This window comes from Acinonyx jubatus, chromosome B2 (assembly GCF_027475565.1).
Source record: "Acinonyx jubatus isolate Ajub_Pintada_27869175 chromosome B2, VMU_Ajub_asm_v1.0, whole genome shotgun sequence".
NCBI classification, from domain to species: Eukaryota; Metazoa; Chordata; class Mammalia; order Carnivora; family Felidae; genus Acinonyx; species Acinonyx jubatus.
Genome location: NC_069385.1, coordinates 115,617,775 through 115,631,411, shown reverse-complemented (window position 1 = coordinate 115,631,411; position 13,637 = coordinate 115,617,775). Strand labels below are relative to the sequence as shown.

General features: G+C 37.9%; 1 protein-coding gene across 3 annotated transcripts in view; it reads right to left on the bottom strand.

Moving 5' to 3' along the window:
- The window catches only part of SLC26A8 (solute carrier family 26 member 8), an 83,565-nt gene that overhangs the window by 27,118 nt on the left and 42,810 nt on the right, over positions 1 to 13,637 (bottom strand). For all 3 annotated transcript variants that reach the window (XM_053222895.1, XM_027057899.2, XM_053222897.1), the window contains one exon: positions 9,940 to 10,022. In XM_053222895.1, coding sequence (XP_053078870.1) covers positions 9,940 to 10,022 — 83 coding nt within the window. The remainder of the gene's footprint in view (positions 1 to 9,939; positions 10,023 to 13,637) is intronic.

The following is a 13,637-nucleotide window of genomic DNA, read 5'->3' as shown; positions in this document are numbered from 1 at the left end:
AGCCTGCCCAAACTGCCGGGAAACCCAGCCAGGTTACAAAAGCCACTGAGAGAACATTTGCTATCTTCCAGTTCGACATTCTTGCCATGTAGCAATAGCAACAAATAGGATAGGCAAACCACCAAGACTGACAGAAAATGGCCCCACCTACACTGTTAGAGACCATACCAGTGGATAAACAATAGGCAGATACCACATCTAAGATGGTTTGGAGCCAAAATCCCAATGAATCCCCTTCTATTCACACTCAAATCTTTTAGGGTATAATTTTATGTACATTTTTTACATCTTTACCTCTTTTATATAAATTACTTCCAATTCTACTTACACCTTCCCCCCTATAGTTTTCTCCCCCTCATTTCTTTTCAGTGTGGTACATATGCATTGCAAGAAATCCACCATCTTATCCATTTTTAAGTGTGCCATCCAGTGGTGTTAAATACACTCGGAACGCGCAACCGTCTCCACCATCCACGCTGTCACTCTTTTCACCTTGTAAAACTGAAACCCTATTAATCCAGTTAACCAATAGCTCTCCATTTCCTCCTCCTCCAGCCCTGGCAACTACCATTCTCCCTTCTGTCTTGATGATTTGGACTACCCTAAGCACCTCATGTAAGTGGAATCATACAGGGTTTGTCTTCTTGTGACTGGTTTAGTCCACTCAGCATAAAGTCCTCAAGGTCAACCATGTTGTAGCATATGTCAGAATTTCCTTCCTTTTCAAGGCTGAATGATATGTATATATATTTTGCTTATCCATTCATCGTTGATGACACTTACGAATTCTTCCACATTTTAGCTATTGAGAATAATGCTGCTATGAGCACGGGTGCATGAATATCTATTCAAGACCCTGCTTTCAGTTTTGTGGGATATATATCCAGAAGTAGAATTGCTGGATCATCCGGTAATTCTATGTTTAATTTTTTGAGGAACCACCATATTGCTTTCCACAGTGGCTGTACCATTTTATATTTCTACTAACAGTGCACAAAGAAATCTACATCCTCACCAACTTTTGTTATTTTCTGTCTTAGATGCACACACACACACTGGTATAGGTATATGTATATATGCGCATATATATGTATGTGTATGTGTGTGTGCATATGCACATACACAGTAGCCATCCTAATGGGTATGAGGTCGTATCTCACTATAGTTTCAGTTTGCATTTCCCAAATAATTAGTAATATTGTGTCTTATCATGTGCTTATATTTGTGAAGATTTTTGTATCACTGATCATCAATGTTCCTAAGTTTTCTTTTCTTGTAGTGTTTTTGTCTGGCTTTGGTATCAGGGTAATGCTGGCCTCATAGAATGTGTTGGAAAGGGTTTCCTCCTCTTCAATATTTTGGAAAAGTTTGAACACTTCTTTAATGCTTGGTAGAATTCGCCAATGAAGCCATCAGGGTCAGGATTTTTCTTTGTCAGGATATTTTTGATAACTGGTTCAATCTCCTTACTAGTTATAGGTCTATTCAGACTTTTTTTTCTTCATGATTTAGTCTTGGTAGATTTTGTGTTTCTAGGAATTTTCCATTTCATTTAGGTTATCAAATTTGTTGGCACATAGTAACAGTACTCTGTTATAGTCATCTTTATTCTGTAGTCATCTTTATTTCTGTAGAATTGGTAGTAATATCCTCATTTTAATTTCTGATTTGATCTTTTCCCTTTTTGTCTTAGAGCATCTAGCTAAAGGTTTGTCAGTTGTGTTGATTTTTTTAATGAACCGACTTGGTTTCATTGATTTCCTCTATTGTCTTTCTATTCTCTATTTCATCTATTTCTGCTCTTATCTTTGTTTCCTTCCTTCTGCTAGCTTTAGGTTTAGTTCATTCTTATTTTTCTACTTCCTTGAGTTGTAAAGTTGGGTTGTTGATTTGAGATCTTGCTTGTTGGTTTATTTTTAAAATGCAAGCATTTATGGCTACAAATTTCCCTCTTGGCACTGTTTTTTTTGTGTATTGTATGTTGTGGTATGTTGTGTTTTTGTTTCCATGTATCTCTGTATTTTCTAACTTCTCTTGTGACTTCATTGATCTATTGATTGTTTAAGAGTGTGTTAATTTCCACAAATTTGTGAATTTTTATGTTTTACTTTTGTTATTGATTTCTAACTTCATCTCATCGTGGTCAGAGAAAATACTTTGTACAATATCTATCTTTTATAATCTATTGAGACTTAGGGCCCCTGGCTGGCTCAGTCAATGGAGCATGTGATTCTTGATCCCCAGGTTGTGAGTTCAAGCCCCACATTGGGTATAGAGATTGCTTAATAATAAAATCTTTAAAAAAATTTTTTTAGGGGCACCTGGGTGGCTCAGTCAGTTAATTGTCCAACTTCAGTTCAGGTCATGATCTTGCGGTTCATGGGTTCAAGCCCCGTGTCAGGCTCTATGCTGACAGCCTGGAGCCTGGTTTGGATTCTATGTCTCCCTTTCTCTCTGCCCCTCCCCCATCATGCTCTCTTTCTCTCTCTCAAAAATAAAACATTAAAAAAATTTTTTTTTTAATTTTTAAATCTGTTGAGACTTAATCTGTGACCTAATGTGTGGTCTATCCTGGAAAGTAGCCCATGTGCACTTGAGAAGAATGTGTATGCTGTTGTTCAGTACAGTGTTCTGTGTATGTCTGTTAGATCTGATTGGTCTATTATGTGTTGGTTAGGACCCGTCTCCTTACTTATCTTCTGCCTGGGTGTTCTATCTATTACTGAGAGTGGGGTATTGAAGTCACCAACTGTTATTGTAGAGCTGTCTATTTCTTCCTTCAATTCTGTCCTTTTTTGCTTCATGTATTTTGATGGTTTGTCATTAGGTGTGTAAATGTTCATAACTGCTTAATAATTATTGGATTATTTATAGCATACAAATAATTGGATTGTTTATAACATATAATGTCCTTCTTTGTCTCTTGTAAACTTTTTAAACTTAAAGCCTGTTTTGTCTTATATTTGTATACCCACTTCTGTTCTCTTTTGGTTAGCATATCTTTTCTCATTCTTTCACTTTTAATCTATTTGTGTCTGTGGACCTAAAGCACTTCTCTCTCTTTTTTTTAATGTTTATTTATTTATTTTGAGAGAGAGAGAGAAAGCAAGAGAGAGCAAGGGAGGAGCAGAGAGAGAGGGGAGAGAGAGAATCCCAAGCGGGCTCTGTGCTGTCAGTGGAGCGCCTGACACAGGGCTTGAACCCACCAACTGTAAGATCATGACCTGAGCTGAAATCAAGAGTCAGACACTTAACTGACTGAGCCACCCAGGTGCCCCTAAAATGAGTCTCTTACAGATAGCATATAGTTGGATGATGTGTTTTATCCAATCTTCCAATCTCTCTTTTGACTGGAGAGTTTAATCCATTTACATTTAAAGTAATTACTGATATGAAGGGACTTCTGTTATTTTGCTATTTGTTTTCTATATGTCTTATAGTTTTATATGTCCTTCATTTCCTGCATTACTATCTTCTTCTATCTTCTTTTGTGCTTAGTTGATTTTTTTTGTAGTGAAATGTTTAAATTCCTTTCTAATTTCCTTTTGTATATATTCTATAACTATTTTCTTTGTGGCCACCATGGGGTTACATTTAACATCCTAAAGTTATAACACTCTAGTTTGAATTTACACCAGCTTAGCTTCAATAACGTACAAAAACTCTGCTCCTTTACAGCTCTATTCATACCCTTTTCTGTTACTGATGTCACAAAATTATACCTTTATACATGTATACCTCAAAACATAAACTAGTGATCTTTTTAAATGCACTGGTCTCTTAAATTATGTAAAAAATAAAATGTTGAATTACAAACCATTGTTAATAATACTAGCTTTTATAATTTTCCAATATTTACCTTTACTGAGACCTTTATTTCTCCATACAGCTTTAAGTTACTGTAAATTATCCTATCATTTTTACCCTGCAGAACTCCCTTGAGTATATCTTCCAAGGCAGGTCCAGTGGTAATAAACTCGATTAGCTTTTATTTATCTGAGAATGATTTAACTTCTTTACTTTTGAAGGAAAATTTTGCTGGATATAGGATTCTTGGTTGATGGTTTTGGTTTTTGTTTTTGTTTTTCTTTTAGCACTTCGTTGGCCCACTGCATTCTGGCCTCCAGAGTTTCTGATGAGAAGTCTCTCATTACTTTATTGATAAGCCCTTATGTATGAGTCACTTCTCTTTTCCTTTTCAAGATCCTCTTTGTCTTTTGAAGTTTGATTATATATCTAGGTATGGGTCTCTTTGAGTTTCTCGTACTAGGAATTTGTTAGTTACACGTTTACACTCATGTTTTTAAATCAAGTTTGGGAAGTTTTCAGCCGTTATTTCTTCAAATGTTGTTCTCATCCCTTTCTTTCTCTCTTCTCCTTCTGAGTCTCCCACTGAGTGTGTGTTGCTCTGCCTGATGGTGTCCCATAAGTCCCTAAAATTCTGTTCATTTCTCTCTAATCTTTTTTCCTTCTGTTCCTCAGACTCAATAATTTCCATTATCTTATCCTCAAGTTCATTGATTCTTCCTTCTGACTGTTCAAATCTGCTTTTGAATCTCTCTAGTGAATTTTTCCTTTCAGTTATTGTGCTTCTTAGCCCCATAACTTCTTTTTGGTTTCTTTTAAGTTTGCTATTTCTTTTTTGATATTTCCATTTTGTTCATACATTGTTTACTTTCTCTACATTTTCCTTTAGTTCTTTAAGTATCTTTAAGACAATTGCTTTCAAGTCTTTGTCTAGTAGATCTGCCATCAAGTCTTTTTCAGGACAATTTCTGTTGTTGTTGTTTTCATTTTAATGAGCCATACTTCCTGTTCCTTTATCTGCCTTGACATTTTTGTTGAACATTGGATATTTGAATCTAATAATGTAGTACCTCTGGAAATCAGATTCTCCCCGTTCCTAGGGTTTGTTGTTTTTTGTTATTGTTGTTGTTGGCTGTTTTTGTGTCAAGGACTTCAGTTGAAGAAAAAGTTAAACTTAAGGTTTTCTCAGGTCTTTTCTGAGCCTGTTCCTTTCTCCAGGCATGTGTGGTTATTTTCTAATTTTCCCTGTAAGTGCAGGTATTTTTTAATGTCCTAATCTTTAATGTATGACTTCCAAAAGGGGAGAAAAAGAAAAAAATGAAGAAGAAAAAATGGGGTGCCAGTCCTTTAAATCCCTTGGAAGTCACTTTTGCCAGAGGGGGAGGGACTTGAAACAGTGGGAGTGAGGTGCAACAACAATGACTGCTCACCTTGTTGTCTGCACCTTTGTGACCAGAAGGAGCAAATTGGAACCTTTGTGCATTATTGGCAGGAAAGTAAATGGTGCAGTGTGGAGGGTAGTTTGGTAACTCCTCAACAAGCTCAACATAGAGTTACCATATGACTCAGCAAATCTACTCCTAGGTATATCCTCAAAAGGAAAGAAAACAGGTACTCAAAGAAAAACTTGGCACCTGAATGTTCATAGGAGCACTACTCATAATAACCAAAAGCTGGAAATAACTGAAATGTCCATCAACTGATGAACTGCTTAACAAAATGTGGTATATCCATATATACCATAAGTATACTGTTCAGCCATAAGTAGGAATGATCCATGGTACAATATGGATGGATCTTGAAAACATTATGCTCAGTGAAGGAGGCCAGAGTCAAAAGGCCACGTATTTTATGATTCCAGAATAGGCAAATCCTTAGAGGTAGAAAATAGATTGAGTGGCACCTGGCTGGCTCAGTAGGTAGAACATGTGACTCTTGAATTTGGGGTTGTGAGTTCAAGTCCCACGTGTGGTGTGGAGTTTACTTAAAATAAAAGAAAAAAAAAGTAGATAAAGTAGTAGCCAAGGGCTAAGGAGAGGGACAAATGGGACAGGGTTCCTTTTTGGGGGTGATAAAATATTTTGAAATTAGATGGTGATGATGGTTGTACCACTTTGAGCATATACTAAAATCCACAAAAGTGTACACTTTAAAATGGTGAGTTTTATGGTATATAAATTATATATTAACAATGCTGTTTACTAAAACAAGATAGTAAGAGAACATAAATAACTTTTTACCAATATATTTGACAACTTAGATTAAATGGGCAAATTTGTTCAATCACCAGGGAGCCTGGGTGGCTCAGTCTGTTAAGCATCTGACTCTTGATTTCAGCTCAGGTCATGATCTCATGGTTTGTGAGATCAAACCCCTCACTGGGCTCTGTGCTGACAGCAGGCAGGCTGCTTAGGATTCTCTCTCTCCCTCTCTCTCTGACCCTCCCTTGCTCATACAGGCTCATGCTCTCTCTCTGTCTCAAAATACATAAATAAATAAACATTAAAAAAAATTCTGTGAGTCACAAAAACTAACAGTACTCTCAAGAAGAAATAGATAACCTGAATTATAGACAATGCTTATGTAATTTAATAATAATTGTACTTAATAGACTATTAAAAAATTAAATTTGTAGAAAAAAAATTAAATTTTTGGTTAAGAACCTTCCCACAATGAAAACTCCAGGCAGGCCTAAATATTTTCACTGATGAATTCTACCAAATATTTTAGAAATAAATAATGCCAATTCTATAGAAACTCTTCCAGAAATTAAAGACAAGAGAATACACCCCAATTCCTTTTATGATGTCTACAATACTCTGATACTAAAGCCAGATGCAGATATTACAAGAAAAGAAAACTCTCAGGACAATATTCTTCATATACATGAATGCAAAAATTCTTAACAACATCTTTGTGAATCAATATATAAAATGATAATACACGATTACCAAGTGAGGTTTATCTAAGGATGAAATGTTGGTTTAACATTCAAAAATCAATCATGACATTAACAGACTAAAAAAAGGAAAAGAAATTTTCACAATTTGGGGGCCAGTGTTATTTTCCCATAGATTCATAGAATAATCCTTTAAACTGAGTTTGGAAGCACAAATATGCTTTGGTTTCTATACCTCTAGGTTTATTTTCTAAGTAAAAAAAAAAAAAATCTTCTAAGTGTTTTAGATGAGATTTACTATTTGAAATGTTTATTCTTTTGATTATTTTTATCATTTCACCAAGACACAGTTTTATGACTCAAAATTGACTTCTAAAGTTTTGTGTAAAATCTAAATTCAGTAAAATGAGCAATGTATTACATACCACTTGGAAAAATTATTTTAAAATAAATTTTGTGATGTATTTTTAATCCTTTATCTAATTAAAATTTATTAGTTTATGCATTTTTAATTTCATTTTCCTTAAAGTAGGAAGCATCACTTAAAGTACTCAAAGCACTATCTCCTCCTGTTTTCCTATTTCATACCATTATTATGTACAGGAATCTAAATTCCTATTTTTGAATATCTTTCCCTTCACCATTTAACTATGTCTATGTTAGTTCCCTATTTATTATATACTTATAACTTACAAGCACCTGGGTGTTTTCCAGGTAATGAGCTAGTTAGAAATATAACTAAATACTCAAAGGCAGTTAGATATTTAACCTTTTGTTAAATTTCCCCTTTTTGTTCTTTTAAGAAGTTAGTTAAGAATGTGGCTGTTCCCCCCCCTACAAAAAAAAAAAAAAAAAAAAAAGAATGTGGCTGTCCCAGGAGCACCTGGGTGGCTCAGTCGGTTAAGCATCTGACTCTTGATTTCAGCTCAGGTCATGATCTCACGGTTTGTGAGTTCTAGCCCCTCTGCACTGACAGTGCAGAGCCTGCTTGGGATTCTCTCTCTCCTTCTCTCTGCCCCTCCCCCCCTCAAAATAAATAAATAAACTTAAAAAAATATATACTGTGGCTGTCCCAAAGAAGTATACAGTAAATGAAATCTATTGCCTAAATCTATGTTAGTAAACCTTAAATATTTATGTTTTTTCCTTTTTGATGTTCTCTCACATTTAATTCTTTCTTAGCTTAGGTTAAAAGGGGACACGGACACAGAAAGAACTAACAAATTGTTCAATTTTTCTAATCTTTCGCAACTTTGGATAAATATATAATAAAAAGGGAAGTTTATGGGAATGCAAGCTGGTGTAGCTACTCTGGAAAACAGTATGGAGGTTCCTCAGAAAACTAAAAATAGAACTACCCTACGACCCAGCAATTGCACCACTAGGCATTTACCCACAGGATACAGGTATGCTGTTTAGAAGGGACACATGCACCCCTATGTTTATAGCAGCACTATCAACAGTAGCCAAAATATGGAAAAAGCCCAAATGTCCATCAATGGATGAATGGATAAAGAAGATGTGGTATGTATATACAATGGAGTATTACTCAGCAATCAAAAAGAATGCAATCTTGCCATTTGCAACTATGTGGATGGAACTGGAGGGTATTATGTTAAGTGACATTAGTCAGAGAAAGACACAAACCATATTAATTCACTCATATGCAGACTTTAGGGACAAAACAGATAACATAGGGGAAGGGAAACAAAAATAATATAACACAGGGAGGGGGACAAAACAGAAGAGACTCATAAATATGGAGAACAAACTGAGGGTTGCTGGAGGGGTGGTGGGAGGGGGATGGGCTAAATGGGTAAGGGGCACTGAGGAATCTATTCCTGAAATCATTGTTGCACTATATACTAACTAATTTGGATGTAAATTTGAAAAAATAAAAAATAAAATTAAAAAAAAATAAAGTGTATAAATGGTTATACATTACAATTTGAAAAAAAGAAAAAGGGAAGTTCAAAGCATTACATTTTGAAATGCTCACTTGTCTATCTATACTCTGAATCTTAGGATAAAACATAAGCAAAAGTTGACTGTGTGGTTTTTAAGTCATCAATAACAGAAGCATACTGAGTGTGTATGATAGAGTGATTATAATCATAAATTTTGGAATTAAAGAGAAATGGGTTCAAAAGTAGCTCTGCCCTTGACCAACTGTGATCACAGACAAGTAATTTAAATTTGGTAAGCCTCAGTTTCCTCAGCCATAAAAAGGAGTACTACTGTGAGGTGCAAATGAAATAAAATAATTATGCAAAACATCGGTCTTATTGTTGTTATTGTTATTTTTTTCAGTCTTATTTACCATTGCACTTCCTGGTGCCTCGGTGGTCTGCTCACATTTTTTTTTTTAATTGAACAGAATTTCAAGTGACTTAGTCATCATCAGATTTCACGGAGAACTAACTGGTAGGACATGAGACTAATCCAATCTACTTTCATCAAAGTAGCCTACGTTGTGTTATCCTGGAGTCTGCCAGAATCGCGGACTCTGCAGTATTCCTTACTGAACAGCCTTAGGAAATGAACAATGCTCTTCCAGAGCCTGCCTGTGGGTGGAGAAACTGCAGCGTATTGCCTTCCTTAGGCAAAGTGATTCATCCGATCAAGGTTATGAGGTGTTCCCTGTTGGTCGAGTGGTTAGGATCCAGCGCTCGCATTTGATCAGGGTTACGGAAATTAAACTTTCTTAACAGAAGCAAGAGTGACCCATAGTCACCGGTAAGAATTATAATGTAAATTAATCGCAAGTCCTTAAGAACTGCATATGCCAGACTACTCGAAGATAGCTTCCTACACCAAGTAAGAAAATGTTTAAGGACCCCGATTCAGTCTAAGTGGGTGAAGACAGAAAGGAACACTCATCTCCTGAGCACTGAGCTCCAGGAGAGAGGCCAGGAAAAGAGGCATCTCTTGTTCCATCCTTGAGGGTTAGTTAGATAGGTACAGAGGTTGAGAAGGCTCATGATGTACTGCGGAAAAAACTTCGTGAATCTCTCTGGTTTCCAGCACATCCAACAGTTAAGAGGCTGAGCAAAGACAAAACACAGGGTTGTCTTAGCCCATCCTCCTTCATGAGCTTCTGTATTCTAAAATGAATTTGAGCCCATTACCCAAATTTGACTGCTAGTGGAGACCATCAATCAGGCTGTCTGGTCAGAGGCTAAGCGAAGGTTAACACGGAGGGAAAAGTAATCCTGAAAAGTGGAGTTACTGACCTATAAGGAATCATATCGATGAGCATCCTGCTGGTTTCTGTGGCTATGCTTATCTTGTTTGCAAATGCAGTGAAGCCAAGAATCTGTAGGGGTTAAAAAAAAATGCATATGATCATCTAAATACTATGTTTTCCTTCTAGGAGTAGAGCTTATAGCCTCTGGCAAGACAGGGAATGAGATATGTGGCACTCCCTACACATGAAGGTTGGAGAGAGAGTGGGGGCCAGGTCCGTGGAGCAGGCATGGCAGAAATCCTCTCTGGCTCTTGGTTCCCGAACCTCTTGTTAGCACTGTAGCCAGAATGAAAAGCAAATTCAGCCTTGGTCTCTGACATAACAATGGGAACAAATGGATGTCCTCACCAACCTTAAACATCTGGACCCAATATAAACATGTTTTCAGGTAATAGCTACACAAAGGCCTCAGGTGTAAAAGTTTTTAGATCTAGGTACTCTGTGTCAATATAAAGAATCCGTTGGGGGATTGTTGAGGTATACTGAGAATCATTACTGACTAACCCACTAACCCTTAATAATAAATAATGGAGCAGCGTTTGACAGCACAAAGAAAGTCTTCAGCAAAGCAATTACTTGCCTTTTTTTTTTTAATCCCCCTTTCATTTCCTCCTAAAATGGCAAGTCTCCCTTCCATTTCAACAAGCAGGAAAATAGACAACCCAGCAGCTGTGACACCTTATAGAGACCTCACACCAAAGCAAATCAAGCCAGTGACGGCAGAACTCAACACCCAGGTCTTAGAATAATAAATATGGAGCTGCTTTACCCCATTTTCCCTACCAACACATAAATCTGCTCTGCAAGTTCAACCAGACAGCAAGCAGGATCGCAATTGGTTTGCCTGTGATGCTGTGACCTGATGAAAACACCGGGGAACCCTACAGATCGGAATGGAAAGAAGAATCTGGATCATAGCCTGAGTCAGAGAAGAGTTTTGTTCTTTACCTAGTTAAGGGACAGGAAGTGTACACACTGGCCAAGGAACTCTTTTATTTCCGATGTAAGGTAGTATTGGCTTATAAAGGAACACAGAGAAAATATGAAAAATTAAAAAGCAGAAACAAATCACCCAAAGACAGCTATTTTGATGCTTTCTTGGTGTTTGCCGTACAACTTACATAAACACATCCACAAATACACACACATATACATATATGTAAATTATGAACCTAAAATATGCATCATCTCTTATAGCTATAGGATTCTTGAATTATTTATCAGTGTATTCTACCTGGGTCCCAGATATTGCCTTGAAACTTTCCCTTACTGTTTGACGCTACTGTGTTAAGGACAGACTGGTGGGTGTTTTTCCTCCAGTACATCCAGACAGTAGTGTCTTGGTGGGTGCTGTAAGAAGCTTTTTATACCCTCAGGCAGAACAGCTCTCACCCTCCCTCTCCCATTTTCTTCACTGCCAGGGGAAACATGGAGGTCTTTCCCCAGTTCGAAATGATATCTCTAACCCTTGCTCCTTGGCAGAAAGTGTTCCCAATCACTTGACTTGACATAAGTATACGGAATGCATTGCAGGCTTTGGTAACCTTTGAGTATAAAGTAGGTCACAAAAAAGTTTAAGGTCTCAACTGCAACAATTCTTTTTTTTTTAATGTTTTTTTTTTTATTTTTTTTAAACGTTTATTTATTTTTGAGACAGAGAGAGACAGAGCATGAATGGGGGAGGTCAGGGAAAGAGGGAGACACAGAACCCGAAACAGGCTCCAGGCTCCGAGCTGTCAGCACAGAGCCCGACGTGGGGCTCGAACCCATGGACCGCGAGATCATGACCTGAGCCGAAGTCAGCCGCTTAACCGACTGAACCACCCAGGCGTCCCTCAACTGCAACAATTCTAAGTCTCCACTGACTTTTACTGCTGGACCTCAGTTTCCTCCCCCACCTGACTCCACGGTGCATCCTAATTATTTACAGCGTTCCCCAAAGGAATGTCTTAACTGTGGCTCACAAACTAATCTGTCAGCCATAGTCAACCACAGCACCCTCTATACTCATTGCCTTTCCTCGTAACTTAACATTCATTGCCTTTGAGGTTGCTTGAAGGAATGTCACTATGATTCCTGCTGTTGCTGTCTCTCAAGAGAGGGTTGATTTGGGGCACCTGGGTGGCTCAGTCAGTTGAGCATCCGATTCTTGATTTTAGCTCAGGTCATGATCCCAGGGTGGTGGGATCAAGCCCTGCGTTGGGCTCCACGCTGAGCGTGGAGCCTGTTTAAAATTCTCAATCTCTCTTTCTCTCTCTCCCTCTGACCCCCTCCACAATCACACTCTCTCTAAGATAAAAAAAAAAAAAAGAGAGAGAGGGGTTTGATTTGTGACAACATGGATGAATTTGGAGGGTATTATGCTAAATGAAATAAGCCAGACAGAGAAAGACAAATACTGTATGGTATCCCTTATATGTGCAATCTAAAAACAAAAACAGGGCGCTTGGGTGGTTCAGTTGGTTAAGCGTCTGACTTTGGCTCAGGTCATGATCTCACAGTTCGTGAGTTCGAGCCCTGTATCGAGCTTGCTGCCTGTCAGTGCAGAGCCAGCTTTGGATCCTCTGTCCCCCTCGCTCTCTGTCCCTCCCCCACTTGGGCTTTCTCAAGAATAAATACACATTTAAAAAATAAATAAGTAAAAACAAAAACAAAACAGCCACACTCATAGAAACAGAAAGTAGAAAAGTGGTTGCCAGGAGCTGTGGGTGGGGGAAATGGGGAAAGTTTGATAAAAGCATAGAAACATTCAGGTTTAAGATGAATAAGGTCTGAGGATCTAGTGGAAAGTATGGTGACAATAGTTGCTAACATTGCACTGTATAATTGAAATTTGCTAAGAGTAGGGGGGCACCTGAGTGGCTCCGTCAGTTAAACGTTCAGGTCACGATCTCGAGAGGTTTGGGGGTGTGAGCCCCACATCAAAGTGTGGAGCCTGCTTGGGATTCTCTCTCTCTCTCAAAATAAATAAACTTTAAAAAAACAAATTGGCTAAGAGTCGAACGTAAATGTTCTCTCAGCACAGATGCACACACACGCAAGATAAATACGTGAGGTGATGGAAGTGTCCATTAACTAGATGGGTGAATCCTTTCACAATATATATGCACGTGCGATCACCACGATGTACACTTTAAATCTCTTACCACTTTAGATGTCAATTATACCTCAATAAAGCTGAAATTAAAGAGAGAGAGAGAGAGAGAGAGAGAGAGAGCGAGAGAGGACTGATATCTGCGTCACAGATGCCATCTGCTGGTGACTCCAAAGCCTCAGCTGTGGTACTGGGAATATTTGCTCAAGGGTGCCAGAGCTGAGCTGGGTTCCATGAAAAGGAGAGGTTGCCTGTGACCCTGCTCCTCATATTCCATGTGCACATTGTCCCCTGGGCTCTAGGGCACCATTATTTTTGCACAGTGATTGGGAAAGTCTCCTACAAAAGTAGTCTTTCCGTTTCTGGACTTTGTGAATTAATAGCTTTTCAACTATTCCAAGGAAGGAAGAATATGCACGTCTCCAAGCAGTAGACGACAGTTATGAGATAGAGCTTGGTCTCAATTTCCAAAGCAATTCCCATCCTCTTTCAATCATGCAGAGTATAGACCTGGATTATTTAGTATAGAATAGGTTATGCTGTGGTAACATACAAACCATGAGATCTTAGTGTTATTTTTTTGCCCTCAC